This window comes from Geotrypetes seraphini, chromosome 11, assembly GCF_902459505.1.
Source record: "Geotrypetes seraphini chromosome 11, aGeoSer1.1, whole genome shotgun sequence".
Classification (NCBI taxonomy): Eukaryota; Metazoa; Chordata; class Amphibia; order Gymnophiona; family Dermophiidae; genus Geotrypetes; species Geotrypetes seraphini.
This window is the reverse complement of record NC_047094.1, coordinates 7,547,005-7,564,790: the sequence shown is the minus strand read 5'-3', so window position 1 is coordinate 7,564,790 and position 17,786 is coordinate 7,547,005. Positions and strand designations below refer to the sequence as shown.

The 17,786-nt window shown below is 45.4% G+C and overlaps 1 protein-coding gene across 1 annotated transcript in view; it reads right to left on the bottom strand.

The window, feature by feature from the left end:
* Positions 1–17,786, bottom strand: part of CACNA1H (calcium voltage-gated channel subunit alpha1 H) — a 304,694-nt gene that overhangs the window by 27,137 nt on the left and 259,771 nt on the right. Inside the window, exons 24-27 of the mRNA XM_033914172.1 lie at positions 6,976–7,127; positions 5,431–5,540; positions 2,964–3,097; positions 1,211–1,281 (exon numbers count right to left, since the gene is read on the bottom strand). Of these exons, the coding sequence (XP_033770063.1) occupies positions 1,211–1,281; positions 2,964–3,097; positions 5,431–5,540; positions 6,976–7,127 (467 nt within the window). The remainder of the gene's footprint in view (positions 1–1,210; positions 1,282–2,963; positions 3,098–5,430; positions 5,541–6,975; positions 7,128–17,786) is intronic.

Below are 17,786 nucleotides of genomic sequence, written 5' to 3'. Positions count from 1 at the left end.
ATTGGTTGAGCAGCTTCTGCCTGCTGCCTGCTCAACCAATCAAATTCAGAGCAGTGCCTTCAGGGCCTCCCTTATCGCTCCTTCTATTCCTTCCTGGGAACTCTGTCCGTTGGGTGAGTCTCTTTTATCTGTACCCGTCTCATCTACTGCCAGCTCCAGACTCCGTCCCTTCTATCTTGCTGCATCGTACGCCTGGAACAGACTGTCTGAGTCAGTACGTCAACCTCCGTCTCTGGCAGTATTGAAATCTAGGCTTTCAACTCCTAACTTTTACCAATGTCTGTTCGGTTGCATTTTAAGGAACAACAGATTACAACTAATTCGTCACTCTTTATTACCGTGCAGCTTGGTGACCCGTCATTCCCGCGCCGACAATCGGGCGCCAACAATCCCGCGCAGGACAGATGCACGCCGGATTAAAACACTTACTGTTAGCGCTGTGAGGGTGTGGGTGGGTGGGGGAACCCCCCCCCCACACTAAACTTAGAAGTGTTCACACTCCCGTTGGGGGAGGGGAACTCCCCCAATACACTAAAAACTGCCGAATACCCAAAAAACTAAGCAAAATGGCAGTTTTCAGTGTACTGGGGGGGGGGGGGAATCCTCCACACCCACACCCCGTCACAGCGCTAACAGTAACTGTTTTAAGCCGGCACGCATACGTCCTGCGCGGGATTGTCGGCGTGTTTTTGTCCAGCATGCTTCTGTTACATGACCGTGCAGCTTATGTGCTATGACCAATAAGGGACCAGTTGGTAATCCAGAACTGAAAGGCATCGTAATAGGGATGTTTAGTCTACAGCTCGCAGCTTAAATTGTACAGATTTTCTTGGAGCTGTTCACCTTCCATATGAACCCTTCTAAAACACTCATTTTTCATACGGAAGAGTTCAAGGACAGGGTTACAGAGCCCAAAGGAATGCTTAATTCTCTCGTCATTCTCTCCTATAATGTCAGTAGTCAGTTCCACTTGTACTTTGCCCTTTGATCCCCTGTATCTCTTTTACAATAATGAACCTCCTGGACTGAGCGCAGGACGGAACTAACACCATCGCACAGGGGCGAGTTGCATACGCTCCAGCACTGTGGCAAATATCTCAACTTATAACTCACAGGAATGGACTTTTCGAAGGGCACTTACTGTAGGTGTGTCTTTTTGCAATGGTGCAATACAATGCTCCCAAGTAGACAGGAGGTTGGTGGTTCTCACCTGGGGTAATGCCTGCACTACCGTATCCAGCAAAGCGCGCATCCCGGTGGCCATTTTCAGGAGCTTCAGAACTGGAAAGAGAGAACAGAGCTGGAGCATAGCAGTACAGAGAAACATCGAAAACGTGAGCCGGAAAGAACTATGGGATCCACTCCATCTAGCCGTTTGCACTGGTCTTACTTGAAGTCTGGTTTTCTCTTCCTGTTTCCCCCGCAATGAGGGTGACTCTGCGTAGCGCTGCCTAGTTTAGGTTTCAAGAAGGCACGTAAATGGCCATATGAAGTCATTTACACGTACATACACGTTTCATTAATCTCTTACAGCAGGACTATTCAATTCTGGTCCTTGAGGTCCACAGACAGGCCAGGTTTTCAGGATATCCACAATTAGTATGTACGAGAGAGATTTGCATACCAAGGAGGCCATGCTTACAAATCTTTCTCATATCCTGAGAACCTGGCCTGCCTGTGGACATCGAGGATCGGAATTCAGTAGCCGTGTCTTATAGGATACTGACCAGTGGAAAAGAATGCACCATGCTTTGATAGCGAGTCCTTTGCCACTGAGAGTGTGCATGGGCGGAGTTTGGGCGGGGCATGGGTAGGGCTTACATGTACTTGCATAAATTATAGAATACTATAACCAACGTGCATTCTTGCATACCTCAGTAGAGGCATTTACACCAGCTATGTGAAATAACATCTATGGTGGATCTGGCCAATTTGAATCTTAGGCCATTCCCAGTGCATCCCAGAATGCAGTGCGAGAGGGGTCTAAGATTCCAGTGGGAGGGGCCTTAAGTGCCTGGGCCAATCAAGGCCTAAGACCCCTCACCGGGAAGGGGCAGGCCCGTTATTTGTGCGAAGGCGGGTCAGCCAGCTGGAGGAAGGAAGGATGCCTCCAGCCGGCCATCATTATAACATAGGGGGGGTTCCAGGGGAACTGGGGGGTGGAGGAGGGGGAGTCCGGGGGGTGGGCTGGGGTTGACTTTACGGGGTGGGGGGATGCGGTGATGTTCAGGGGAGGGTGAACAGCAACCCTTCCCCCCCCACCGCAAAGACTACTGGCAGGAGGGATGCCCAATATCTCCTGCTGGTGATTTTATGGGGGGGGTGTTCCAGCAGGAGATATTGGGCATCCCTCCTGCCAGTAGTCTTTGCGGTGGGGGGGAAGGGTTGCTGTGGCTGCTAAACTTATCGTGGTAGGGAGATCCCTTGATTTGATAAGCTCAGCGGTCGCATTTGCTGGCCTATATTGTAGGCGCCTACCGCAGACCTAGGGAGGTGCATAGGGCCGCCTAGGCCAGCCTAAGGCTACTTCAGAGTGAAGGCACGCCTAGCCTTAGGTGAGCTTAGGCGGGCCTACATGTCTCCCTAGGCTCCTGGAGGTGACTACAATATAGGCGGCCTGCCTTGGGATGTTAGGCAGCAGTTGGCCAACTACAATCGGGAGGCCATTTATAGAATTTGGCCCTTAAGGCACATTAAAGAAATCATCCCCAAGATTTTGAAATGATTGCAGTTGTGATTCGTGAAAAGTCTCAGACAAAGAAGTGAGCTAATTAGCTGTCCACATTTTTTATTGTAGATCTCTGCTGTTGATTGGCCACCCTGCATATCAATCCGCATCGTGCTTTAACCTTGTGGGAAAGGCTAATGTTATCCCCTCCGTTTCTTGGAATCCTCTGCTCTGGGTGGCATTTTCGTGACGTACCCTTTAGAAGGAGGTTGCAAATTGAGAGGCGATGCCGTACCTCTTGCGATCCTCAGCACTCTCATGATGCGGATGATGGTGGGGTTGATGGGGAGCGAGGCGTTGATTTCGATTTCTTCCAGGGTAATTCCCATGATAGAGAGAAGCACGATAGCAAGGTCCAGCTGGTTCCACCTGCCGGGCCAATCATATATAGACAAGCAGATTAACAGCCCCTTTTTATATAGAATGGGGGGGGGGGGAGGGGGAAGATTGGGGCTTGTATACTTCCTTTTTGTAGTTTTACAAGCACACTCAAAATGGTTTACATACAGGTATTTCAAGCATTTTCCCTGTCCGTCCCGGTGGGCTCACAATCTGTTTAATGAAGCTGGGGCAGTGGAGGATTAAGTGGCTTGCCCAGGGTCACAGGGAGCAGCACAGGATTTGAACCCGCAACCTCAGGGTGCTGAGGTTGTAGCACTAACCTCTATGCCACACTCCCCTGTGGAAACTGGCAAGTAGGAATGGCAAAGTTCTGGAAGTATTTTAGAAGCTGATCTGCCAGAATAATATATTGATGGGCATAAAAACTGTTCTGAGTGGCCTATTGGAAGCCAGTAATGCAGTTTAAATGATTTGATGTCATTGATAAGAACATCAGAATAGCCTTACTGAGTCTGACCAGTGGTCCATCAAGGCCAGTAGCCTGTTCTCACGGTGGCCAATCCCCCCAAAGTAGCAACATTCCAGAATCTCAAAGAGTAAGCAAGATTCTGGAACCCCAAATAGGAGCAACATTCCAGAGCCCCAAAGAGGAGCAACATTCCATGTAGAATCCCCAAAGAGTAGCAACATTCCAGAATCCCCAGAGGAGCAACATTCCATGTAGAATCCCCAAAGAGTAGCAAGATTCCGGAATCCCCAGAGGAGCAACATTCCATGTAGAATCCCCAAAGAGTAGCAAGATTCCGGAATCCCCAGAGGAGCAACATTGCATGCTGCTGAGCCAGGTAGGGTTACCAGATTTTCCCAAAGGAAAACCTGGACCCATAGCCATGCCCCCAGGCCGCCCTGTGTTCCACCTGTGTCACACCCTGTTCTAGCCCCCCAGTCCCGCCCCCAGACAGCATGCACGGATACGATGCAATGGCATCACATGCATGTGACATCACCGCGGTGCATCCGCGAATGCGCGGATGCTCCTTCCCAATGCGGCTTTGAGAAGAAGCTTTTCATAGCCCGGACATAGTGCCGGGTTATGAAAAACCATCCGGATCCCAGGACATGCCCAGGGAAATCCGGACTTCTGGTAACCCTACATCCAGGGCAAGCAGTGGCTTTCCCCTTATCTTTCTCAATAACAGACTATGAACTTTTCCTCCAGGAAATTGTCCAAAACTTTCTTAAAACCAGCTGCTATGTAAATAGCCTATAGGTTCTTTACTAAATAATCTGCAGACTATCTACCTCTAAGCGAAAGGGGAAACCACTGGGAACATAAGTACTTTGGCAGTTTTTTATTTGTGAAAAACACACAGTTTCCCACCCCAGGGCCTGGCAGATTAATCCTTCCCACCATGAAATGAACTGCTGTGCCAGCTTTGTGCTATAGAGATCCAGCTGGTGCTGTTCAGAGTTTAAAAAATAACCTTTCTAACACGTCTTGCTTTTAACAGTTCTCTGAATTGAAGCCCAGTGTCATGTTGCATTCGATGGGGTTGACTAAGCAGCAAACCGCTTTGTTGTTCGGAGGGCATTTGTGTCTCTGCTCAGCGCTGTTGGTTCCTTTTAGTTTAAATAACATCCCAATATAAGGAGCACATATTTTAAAGTTATGGTATTAGAATTATCAAATTCTAATTTACAGTATCCTAACTCAAGTATAAGCTCAGATAAATTGAAAAGAAGAGAACATTTTTCCCCTAAAAGAGGGGTGGGGGCGGGGAAATGTTAATTTGAACATAAACCAAGGGTTTTTATTGAAGTATTCCTCTCCTTCCTTTCCTCCCTGTGGTGTCCTGCCACTGCCCGCAGCCCCCCGCCAGCCAGCCCACCCTCCTGAACAGGAAGCTCCCTGACGTCAATCCTCCCTCTCTCACTTCTTCTGCTGAGCAAATGAATCTCCCCTTCTGGACTTAGGCATATTTGGCACTCAGTGTGTGGCATCAATGCTCCTAATTTGAGGTACCAAGTTATATAATTGCCCCCTTGGTGATGAAAATCAGTGCTAACTCCTAATTTTTTTTGCTACTCTAAATTCACCCCGGTTTCAGATTCCTCCATTTAAGAGTTTAGTGAAATTTTGGCATTCGGGGCCTAGTAAATTTTCAAAGCGATCAGTGTAGAGGTCTAACTCTTAAAGTTAGGAGCCCTTTGAAATTTGACCCCTTAGTATTTAATGATGACGTCAACGGCAATTACATTTCAAGTTCTTTGTGTATTTATTAAGCAGACTGATGTGATGATGTGGCTGGAAGTGGTACCTTTCTTTGCATTATGCACCACTGGAAGGTGAAATCTCTTACCGGTCTTTAAAGAACCTTCGGAATCCAAATGCTACCAGCTTGAGAAGAGCTTCAAACACAAACACGATAGTGAAGACGTAGTTACAATACTTCAGAGCTTCCTCCAGGGACTGCAAAGCAAGCACAAAGAGAGTAAGTGTTCTGAGAGAAATCTCCTAATGTATGCTAAGAGTCCCGCTTTGTTTCCACTATAAGCAGGAAAAGTATAACCAAGAGTCAGAAAAAGCACTATGCTATAAACAAAACAGACTGACTCAGTAACAGTATCACAACCCCGGAGGAGGACCCGTTGCACAAAAATTTAGCTCAGAGATATAAAACTCTGAAGAGGGAGAGGTAACCCCCTCTTAGGAAAAGAGTTTATCTTCCAATCATTGCTTCATAATATGTAACAAACGAGTCCAGCTCAAAGGTATAAAAGGTTCAGCTGTGTATATATCTTAATGATGATGCAATATGCATTCCAAAAGCTTTCAAAAAAACAGGTAAATTTTGCATTCAGGTAGGCACTGGAATATTCAGCATTCATATAAATAAGTTTCAAAAAATACTTATCAGGGTCCCGACGTGGCCCCGTTTCGGTGTCTACTTCAGGAGACCCCGTCCAACTAATTGAATTCTGCCATAGGTTAATAGCTATAAGAAATTCAAGAGCAAGTTCGTTTTGCAGTTGAAAAATCTCCGTGCACAGCTGAACCTTTTATACCTTTGAGCTGGACTCGTTTGTTACATATTATGAAGCAATGATTGGAAGATAAACTCTTTTCCTAAGAAAGAGTCCCGCTTTGTCAGGTAGAAACCGACGTTTCATCCACCATGCTGTGGCTTTCTTCAGGGCATGCTCTGAAGTCTGCAGTGTGACTTTGGAAATAGTGGATACCCTGACCTGATTGGCAACAGGGCAGTCCACCATTTTGAATTTTGGCGGGAAAGTCAGTTGGTCAGAAATTTGAATTTTGTTGTGAAAGTCCATAGAATGGAAAAGTGTCTGGTAGGTTCCCAATCAGGTCAGTGAATTTGCTATTTCCAAAGTTACACTGCAGACTTCAGAGAAAACCCTGAAGAAAGCCACTGCATGGTGGCTGAAACGTCGCTGACAAAGACGCAGCGAGACCCGGAAACCTGCAACAAACACAATGCCAGTCGTGGAAACCCTGAGAGAACATGTAACTCCAGCTTCACGGGGAGAACATCTTTAAAGCTACCAGAGACTTTCCCATTCTATGGACTTTCACAACAAAATTCAAATATCTGACCAACTTTCCTGCCAAAATTCAAATTGGTGGACTGCCCTGTTCCCAGTCAGGTCAGTGAACCCACTATTTCCAAAGTCACTGACAAGTTCAAAGAAGGCCATATTAGTTCTCCAGTACTGTATATCGCCACAGCGTATTCCTCAAGGAATCTGGATGATGAAATGAACATTGGACGGTCTAATACAGTCATTCTCTACCAAAGAGGGACATAGCTCTCTGATACAACCATTACAAGCAGTTTGTATTGTCATGACTCTTTCTGCCAACAAGGGACACTCAAGCCACTTACCTTTGGTTGATTGTAGTGCTCCATGGACATGGTGATAACATTCACCCCGATGATGAAGGTGATAAAGAGGTCCAGGTAATGGCTGGTACACATAGTGTGGATGTATTTCCGAGCAGGGGAATAGTCCGCATGGTAAGGCCTCCTCTGGGCTTCTGTGGGAAGAGAGATAGAAATGTAAGCCAGTATAACATATAGCCAGAGCTTTAGCACACGGAGAATCACCAGACCTCCAGGGAAAGAAAGGAAACGTTCCTCACTGAAAGCTAATTGAGCTTTTTTGCAAGTTGAACCATGACTGCACAATCATTTGTCAAAATTAAAAACCACTCATTTAGTTAGTGCACTTAGTTTTCATAGCCTCTACATGGGAGACAAATTACTGTCAGAGATCGGAGAACTGAGAGCAGCAGGAGTCCTTTTCCTGGCCTAAGGTAACAGAAAGATTTGGGTAAGACAGAACTATGGCCAAGTTTTGTCGATCATTTTCTTTTTTATTCGTAAAAGTTTGGAATGACCTTCCTTCTATCATTAGAGTTCTCTCTCATCTACCCACTTTTCATAAAGCACTGAAGACATAATATTTCAGAAATTTACTAATGATATTTCTTTTGCAAATAATCAACCGTAAAGGATAAAATTTTGGCCTAAAAGATACAGGGCTCCTTTTACAAAGGTACGCTAAGCGTTTTAACGCGCGCTAACCACGGGCTAAATGCTAACACATGCATGTTAGTCTATGGACGTGTTAGCGGTATATTTAGCCTGCGCTAATCACGTGCTAAAACGCATAGGGCACTTTAGTAAAACAGGGGATAGTTTCTGCTCTAATCTCTTGTATAATGTGTTAACCCAGTCGAGCCCTCCTGTTGGGATGAATCAGTAAATAAAATCAAAGATTACATTAGATTAGATTAGAGAGAGACACCAGAGAATGGGAGACAGAGGGCAAGATTCTCTATGAAAACATTAAAGGATATGGCGATACTCGAGAGGGTTCAGAAGAGAGCGACACGCTTGATAAAGGGTATGGAAAACCTTTCATACGTTGAAAGATTGGAGAAACTGGGGTTATTTTCCCTGGAGAAACGGAGACTTAGAGGGGACATGATAGAGACCTACAAGATCATGAAGGGCATAGAAAGAATAGAGAGGAACAGAAAGAGAGAGAGAAAGGGAGACAGAGAGAGAGAGAAAGAAAGGGAGAGAGACAGAAACAGAGAGAGAAAGAGAGAGAAAGATTGGAGGAACTGGGACTCTTTTCCCTGGAGAAGAGGAGACTTAGAGGGGATATGATAGAGACTTACAAGATCATGAAGGGCATAGAGAGAGTAGAGAGGGACAGAAAGAGAGAGAGAAAGGGAGACAGAGAGAAATAGAGAGAGAGAGAGAAAGGGAGAGAGACAGAAACAGAGAGAGAAAGATTGGAGGAACTGGGACTCTTTTCCCTGGAGAAGAGGAGACTTAGAGGGGATATGATAGAGACTTACAAGATCATGAAGGGCATAGAGAGAGTAGAGAGGGATAGAAAGAGAGAGAGAAAGGGAGACAGAGAGAAATAGAGAGAGAGAGAAAGGGAGAGAGAAAGGGAGAGAGGCAGAAATAGAGAGAGATAGATAGAGAAAGATTGGAGAAACTGGGGCTCTTTTCCCTGGAGAAACGGAGACTTAGAAGGGACATGATAGAGACCTACAAGATCATGAAGGGCATAGAGAAAGTGCAGAGGGACACATTCTTCAAACGTTCAAAAACTGCAAGAACGAGAGGGCATTCAGAAAAATTAAGAGGGGACAGATTCAGAACCAATGCTAAGAAGTTCTTCTTCACCCAAAGGGTGGTGGACACCTAGAATGTGCTTCCAGAGGGTGTGAGAGGACAGAGTACGGTATTGGGGTTCAAGAAGGGATTAGATGATTTCCTGAAGGAAAAGAGGATAGAAGGGTATAGATAGAGGGTTACTATACAGGTCCTGGACCTGATGGGCCGCCGCGTGAGCGGACTGCTGGGCATGATGGACCTCTGGTCTGACCCAGCAGAGGCATTACTTATGTTCTTATGAGATGAAATGGGATATTCCGCTTTCTTATTTTCTCCTGAGTAAGCTAAGTGAGCTTAAAAATGCTGAGGTCCATATTCAAAGTGATGGATGTAGTTAAATCCAAAGTTAACCACATGGGCTGAAATTTCAGAGCCATTGGCCACACGTCCTCATTTCCAGGATGAGGCGGACGGGAGTCATGTGGAATAACTAGGGTTGCCAGATTTTCCTTTCGGAAAATCCAGATGCCTGGCCCCGCCCCCAGGCCCCCCCCTAATCCCCCCCCCCCCCCACACTGCCTGCTCTTGTTGGGCATGTGCAGACTAACACAACTTTTCAAAACCCGGACAAAGTGTTATATCTGTCTAACTTAGGGCTCCTTTTACAAAGGCGCGCTAATCCCCACGCTGGCCAAAAACTACCGCCTGCTCAAGAGGAGGTGGTAGCAGCTAGCACACCCGGCGGTTTAGCACGTGCTATTACGCGCGTTAAACCGCAAGCGTGCCTTTGTAAAAGGAGCCCTTAGTGTAATTTTTTGCGCCTAAGCGATTATTAAGACAATTGTACTCCGTATTCTAAAGGCTCATCTTGCCTCAACTAGAAATTATGCATTTTTAAAATTTAGATCCAATTTTATGGAATAGTTTGCCTGTAGAATTGAGTAAGGAAGAATCTTTCCAAATTTTTTAAAAGATATCTAAAGGCACATTATTGTCAATGGACCTTTTTAAACCGACGGGATGTGAATTTGGAACTTTAATCTGCATTTATATAATCTTCAGTTTCTCCGAGTGCCCCCTCGTACCCGTCGTCCCTTTTAATCTGAAGAACCTGTCCCTGTCCACCCTCTCTATGCCCCTAAGTATTTTGAAGGTCTCTATCATATCCAGTGGCGTACCTAGGGTATGTGGCACCCGGGGCCCATCATTTTTTGACCCCCCCCCCCATCTATATGAAAAATATGATTTTTAGTACCAATCTACATATCGCACCACAAGAGTGTACCTAGGAAAAGGCTGCATCTTAAACACTGCAGTGAGCACTAGAACACCAACACATACATTGTAAAACTAAACAAGCCAGATCCCGCACAGTCAATTGGTCCTGTAGTCAATGCCAACTGAAATCTATGTCTTTTTCAGAACACACAGAACAGAGATACACCCTCGCCCAAAATGGAATAATCACAAACTAAAAATAGAAATATGTAGACAAAAGTTAAACTGATCCGCCAAGAAACCAGACCCTGGATACAATGCAACACCACAAAAAACAGTAACACATGTCCTCTAATACAGTGCAAAATATAAAGACAGTAGATGTAAATTTGAAAAACCTGATACATAACAATCACCACTTTATAAATTAACAAATAAAAATAAAACAAATAATGAGAAATAAAAAAATACCATTTTATTGGACTAATCCCCGTAAGCTCGGTCCCCATCCCCGCAAACCACCTGATTCCATCCATACAAGCCTTGAATTGTTTATATTAAAGTATAAAAAGAAACAATATTCTGTACAATTGTCAATTTATAAATCAGCGTCTTCTCCCCACTCTCTTCCCCATTTCCCTTCAGCATCCTCAGCCCACTCTCTCTCCACTTTCCTTCAGCGCACGCACATAAAAACAAGCAAGTAATTTTATATCATTTTCATTCTATTCATTCATAGAAATTAAAGTCTAGATAATGCCAGTCACATAACAAAACATGATTTTACAAAAATAATTCCCTGCAGTCAAGCCTACAAGGATTACTAGATGTCTTTCAGCAGTTCCCCTCCCTCCCTCCCCCTTACCTTTGTGGCCAAGTCAAAATGATCTACCAACAATAAAATTTTAAAAACACAAAGCACGCTGTACGCAGAGAAAATGTTAATTATCATTTATATTCCGCGGGTTTTCAAAGAGGTCAAGGCAGATGACTTTATGCAATGTCACCTCAGTAACAACTATACAAAAATAGACAAATATTCCCCCTCCCTTTTTACTAAACTGCGATAGCGGTTTTTAGCGTAGGGAGCTGCGCTGAATGCCCCATGCTGCTCTCGACGCTCATAGGCTCCCTGCGCTAAAAAACTCTATTGCGGTTTAGTAAAAGGGGGCCATAGTGCAAAATATAGACAGCAGATATAAATTTTCAAAACGGACACATTTTGATCACTAAGTTGAAAATAAAATCATTTTTCCTACTTTTTTGTCTGGTGATTTCATGAGTCTCTGGTCCTTCTTCTGGTCCTTCTTCTTTCTCTCTCCCCCTGGCTCCCCTCTTTATTTCTGCCTTTCTTTCTCTCTCCTCCTGGCCCCCCTCTTTATTTCTGCCTTTCTTTCTCTCCCCTTGGTCCCCCTCTTTCTTTCTGCCTTTCTTTCTCTCTCCCCCTGGCCCTCCTCTTTCTTTCTGCCTTTCTTTCTCTCCCCCTTGACCCCCTCTTTATTTCTGCCTTTCTTTCTCTCCCCTTGGTCCCCCTCTTTCTTTCTGCCTTTCTTTCTCTCTCCCCCTGGCCCCCCCTCTTTATTTTTTCCTTTCTTTCTCTCTCCCCCTAGCCCGCACAAAGCCAGCAGCCGATTTCTTCCTGCTCCTTCCCCGATGTCCTGATGTCCTGAACTTCATCGGGCAGCAGCAGCATTCACAATTCACTGCTGTTGCCCGCTTCAGGCCTTCCTCTCTGTCGGGTCCTGTCTTCATGAAAACTGGAAGTAGGCAGGACCAGGCAGAGAACAAGGCCTGAAGCCGGCAACAGCAGCGAATTGTAAACGCTGCTGCTGCCCGAAGAAGGTAATGGAGCACCGAGGCAGTCCGCTTCTCCCCCCTCCCAGCCGAACCCCCGCTGACCCTCCTATCTCCCCCCCCTCCGTGAACCTTTCCGACCTTCCCAGCGAGAGCAGCAAACCTCCTTCGCGGCTTTCTCCTCCCTCTGCCGCGTTACTGATGACGTCATCAGTGATGCGGCAGAGGGAGGATAAAGCCGACGCTACTGGAGGGAGGTTTGCTGCTTTCGCTGGGAGGGTCGGAAAGGTTCACTTGGGGGAGGAGAGATAGGATGGTCAGCGGGGTTTCGGCTGGGAGGGGGGAGAAGCGGTCTGCCTTGGTGCTCCAAGGCCTGGCGCCATTACCTTTTTCGATAATGGCGCCGATGCTGCTTTCGCTGGGAGGGTAGGAGCGCGATAGGGACCGGGCCAGCTGTGCACCCCCCCCCTAAGGCGGCACCCGGGATGGACCTCCCCCTCGCCCCCCTTGGTACGCTACTGCCCTGGGGAAACAGCCTGCAACAAGATCGCGTGATGCCAGAGATCTTTGCCTGCTTCGGCTGTTTCCTCCGCCGCGGTCCCGCCCCTCCTCTGACATCAGAGGAGGGGCAGGACCGTGGCGGAGGAAACAGTCGAAGCAGGCAAAGATCTCTGGCATCGCGATCTTGCTGCAGGCTGTTTCCAGACGCGACACCCGGCGCAGGAGGGGGGGAACTGGACCGGACCGGGAGCACCCCCTCAGGGCTTGGTACCCGGGGCGGACCGCCCCTCCCGCCCCCCCTTGGTACGCCACTGATCATATCCCCCCTGAGCCTCCTCTTTTCCAGAGAGAAGAGCCCCAGTTTATCCAGCCTCTCGGCATATGGGCAGTTTTCCAGCCCTCTTACCAGTTTCGTTGCCCTCCTTTGGACTCTCTCAAGAACTGCCTTGTCCTTCTTGAGGTGCGGCGTCCAATATTGAACGCAGTATTCCAGATGTGGGCGCACCATCGCTCGATACAGCGGCATGATGACTTCCCGCGTCCTGGTTGATATGCCCCTCTTGATGATGCCCAGCATCCTGTTGGCTTTCTTCGAGGCTGCTGCACACTGTGCGGATGGTTTCATGGATGGATCCACTAGCACACCCAAGTCTCTCTCAAGTCCGGTATCTCCCAGCAATTCCCCCCCCCCCCCCATTTTATACTCAAACAACGGGTTCTTTTTCCCTATGTGCATGACCTTGCATTTATCTACGTTAAAGCGCATTTGCCATTTGTTTGCCCAGTCCTCCAGCTTATCGAGGTCCCTTTGCAGTTCCTCACACTCCTCCCTGGTCCTAACTCTGGCGCAGAGTTTGGTATCGTCTGCAAATTTTATAACCTCACACTTTGCCTCCGTTTCCAGATCATTGATAAATATGTTGAAGAGTAGCGGCCCCAGCACCGATCCCTATGCGCTAAAGATTTTAATAAACATAAACGTTGGAATAAGCCTTTTTAAAATAGGTTCCTAAAGTAACCCCCAGCAGTGTACGCCTGCTCTCGCACAAAGTTACACCTGCTGAAAGGCAGATAAAATTTGGTGTATCTAATGTATGCAAATATGCACATAATTTATATTATCCCTGCCTATGAACATAAGAACATAAGAATAGCCTTCCTGGGTCAGACCAATGGTCCATCAAGCCCAGTAGCCAATCCAGGTCCCTAGTACCTGGCCAAAACCCAAGGAGTAGCAACATTCCAGAATCTCAAAGATTAGTAAGATTCCGGAACCCCAAATAGGAGCAACATTCCATACAGAATCCCCAAAGAGTAGCAAGATTCCGGAATCCCAGAGTAGCAACATTCCATGCTCATCTACCACCCTTTCTGTAAAAAAGTATTTCCTTGGATTACTTCTGTGCCTATCACCTCTCAACTTCATCCTATGCCCTCTCATTCCAGAGCTTCCTTTCAAATGAAAGAGACTCGACTCATGTGCATTTACATCATGTAGGTATTTAAACGTCTCTATCATATCTCCCCTCTCCCGCCTTTCCTCTAAAGTATACAGATTGAGATCTTTAAGTCTGTCCTCATACGCTTTATCACGAAGACCACACACCATTTTAGTAGCCTTCCTCTGGACCGACTCCATCCTTTTTATATCTTTTTTAAAGGTGCTGTCTCCAGAATTGTAATATTCTAAATGAGGTCTCACCAGAGTCTTAAACAGGGGCATTAATACCTCCTTTTTTCTACTGGCTATACCTCTCTCTTTGCACCTTAGCATCCTTCTAGCTTTTGCCATCACCTTTTCAACCTGTTTGGCCACTTTAAGATCATCACATACAATCACATCCAAGTCCCACTCTTCTGTCGTGCACATAAGTTCTTCACCTCCTAAACTGTACTGTTCCTTCGGGTTTTTGCTGCCCGAATGCATGACCTTTCATTTCTTAGCATTAAATCTTTGCTGCCAAATTTCATATCATTCTTCAAGCTTTGCCAGATCTTTCTTCATGTTATTCACACCATCCGGCGTGTCTACTCTATTGCAGATTTTGGTATCATCTGCGAAGAGGCAAATTTTACCCGACAACCCTTCAGCAATATCGTTTATAAAAATGTTAAAAAGAACAGGCCCAAGAACAGAATCTTGAGGCACACCACTGGTAACATCCCTTTCCTCAGAGTGATCTGCATTGATCACTACCCTCTGTCGCCTTCCACTCAACCAGTTCCTAGCAATGCCTAATTCAATTTAACCATTGCTCGGCATCCTAATTTTAGACGCCAGTATATTAGGTCAAGGTTTTCCTGACCATATTCATCGGCATTTAAGTCATACCATACCTGTTGTCCATCTTTAACCATGCCCACTTTTCAGGTAGGTGTTAGGCGCTGGTAGGCACCTTGACTTAGGCCACGGGTGTCAAATGTCAGTCCTTTAAATTTTTTTTAACGATTAATTAAGAGTTCCATGTGGAACTCAGAGTAGCGCCTCAGTATGGCTGTCAGGGGTGTCAAATGTCGGTCTTCGAGGGCTGCAATCCAGTCGGGTTTTCAGGATTTCCCCAATGAATATGCATGAGATCTATTAGCATACAACGAAAGCAGTGCCTTCCAATAGATCTCATGCATATTCATTGGGGAAATCCTGAAAACCTGACTGGATTGCGGCCCTCGAAGACCGACATTTGACACCCCTGACAGCCATAATGAGGCGCTACTCTGAGTTCCACACGGAAGTCTTAATTAATCTTTAAAAAAATTTTAAATTAGTTTTTAATGCTGTGGTAAATTAGCAAGTCAATTAAGCTTATTAATAAATTTTGATTTCCTTGCGGAACTCAGCTAGACGTCCCCAATGTAGTCACCATTTATAGTTCTCGGGCCTTTATTGCAGGACCTCATTAAGCCAAGGCAGTAGTGGCTGAAGAGAAGGGCCTTGTGTAGAAAACACAGACATGTAATGGTAGGACGTGGTAAATATCACAACTGAGTTTAAAAAGATTTGGATGAGTTTCTGGACGAAAAAGTCCCTATATCATTATTAAGGTAGACCTAGGTAAAGTCGCTGCGTAGAATCTTTGTTGATTCCACTCTATCTGAAACATCTTTAATCATTGTAAACCGCATAGAACTTCACAGTCCTGCGGTATATAAAAAAATTGTTATTATTACTTTTTGAGATCCTGCCAGGTATCGATCTGGAATGGGCACTGTTGGAAACAGGATAGTGGGCTGGAATGATCTTTGGGTTTGACCACGATTCTTATGTTCTCAGGTGGCCATTCAAGGATTTCCTAACTAATGAACACTAGAAGTTGGGCCAAAATCTAAGGCTGGAGTGTTTCACCACAGCATGAGAAAGTAAACATTGTCTTGATCATAAATGTCGTTTGAGTTTTTTTTTTTAATTTGATAACGAGTTCCTTTTCTGCTCTCTTTTTTGGAACGCTGTTTCCCAAATGCTAGCAGTTTTACTCACAGGCCCTTGATGTGAGCGCACTAAAAATAGTTCTGATTGAGCTCTAGGCATTGCCTAAAGATAGATGTGAACTGCTGAATTTGATTTTTAAAGTGTTAATTTAAGAACTAAATCCAAATACTCAGAAGTGGTTCAGCATGGTACATGAAGAGCTATAGCATGGGAACGGGAAGACATTTTAATTCTCAGGAGGAAAACTAGACAATGGTGGGAGTCCTTCAAGGAGAAAATTAATATATTTTTTTTAATTTTTGAATGCCCTCCTATTTTTAACCTGAAGGCTCTTTTTGGTTTTTCGCTTCGGACATATTATCTCGCCATGTTATCAAATCAACAATATTTTTCTCATTGTTCCGACGTGTCTTGTTTGCGCTTTCTTCAGCAAGTAGAGATGTACACAGGCTAAAGGTTTTTGGATTGCTTTTAAAAACGTAGGGCTCCTTTTACGAAGGTGCGCTAAGCGTTTTAGCGCCCGCACCGGATTAGCGCCCGCTAGCCGAAAATCTACCACCTGCTCAAAAGGAGGCGGTAGCGGCTAGCACGCGCGGCAATTTAGTGCACGCTATTCCGCGTGTTAAGGCCCTAGCGTGACTTTGTAAAAGGAGCCCTAAGATACGCACGCTAAGCGCTAACGCATCCGTTATAGTCTATGGCTGTGTTAGCTTTTAACGCACGATAGTATTTAACGTCTGCTAAAAGGACCCTTTAGTCTTTTTCCCCCCCTAATTTTACTTATTTTTTTCTCTAATATCACGCAATTGTGTTCATAAAATATTGTTAACATGCACTTTTAACATGCAGAAATAAATTGTATACAATTAATTTGTAGGTAAATGTACAGCTACACATTTAAAAACCATATTAACAAACTGATGCTAGCTTTTACAAAGCCGCGTCAGAGCATTTACCTCATTGCGCTAGAAACATTTATCACGACTTTGTAAAACGGTGCCTGAACGTATGCTAATGAATGGAGATGTCTATCGGCCGCAGAGGTCTCCTCCAACCAGCAGATGTGAGGATAAGCTCAAAAAAAGGTCTGAAAACCCCTGAAACCTCCAAAGCAGATCTACAAAGCTGGCGAAGGCCCCGTTGTATATTTTGAAGTTTCAAAGTAAATTTAGAAAATCCTATAAACCTCATTAGAAACATAGAAACATAGAAATAGACGGCAGATAAGGGCCCACGGCCCATCTAGTCTGCCCACCTTAATGTCCCTCCCCTACCTTTGCCCTGTGAATAGATCCCATGTGCCGATCCCATTTGGCCTTAAAATCAGGCACGCTGCTGGCCTGATTCATTGAAACTGAAACTTCATTGAAACTGAAACTTCATTGAAGTTTCATTGAAACTGAAACTTCCAGAACTAATTAAAAAAAAAAAAAAAAAAAAAGGGGGGAGGATTTCCTGGGACATCTTTGTATTCTCTCTCAAGCCCAGTTTTGAAAAGATTAGCTCATTCCTGGTCAATAGGACTTCCTTTCCCTTTTCTGGGCCTTTCTACAATTATTAGTCAAAAGAAAGTGTCACCCACAAAACCTGTTTCTTGACCGTTTTCTACATACTCAAGTGGACTAAAGTTAACCCCAGCACTTTAGTGAGAGGAAAATCCTCCGAGGAGATCCTACAGAAAATGAACATGAACAGCAGCTCTACTAAGGGCAAGCTTGTTTTGGAAAGGTCTACGTGTACTGTAAATTGTAAAAAAATGCCATCTATGTTTCCCTCTGACCAAAACTCACCTCCGAGAATGCCTCCTCTCAATGGGCCCTTATGAACTAAAGTGTGAAATGTCGTTGCAAAAATGTATTTCATTTGAAAAATAGTGCAAAATGCCTAGAAGATACTTGACCCCGAAGTAGAGAGTTGCATGGGGACAGAAATTCCACCCATCCCCGCCAGGATCCTCTCCATCCCCACCCGTCCCCGTCAGGATCCTCTCCGTCCCCACCCATCCCCCGCAAGGAATTACCTCCATCCCCGCCCGTCCCCATCCATCCACACCCATCCCCATAAAAAGCAGCAATTACTTCTGACAGGATCATCAATTCCACAGTTTCTTTTGTGT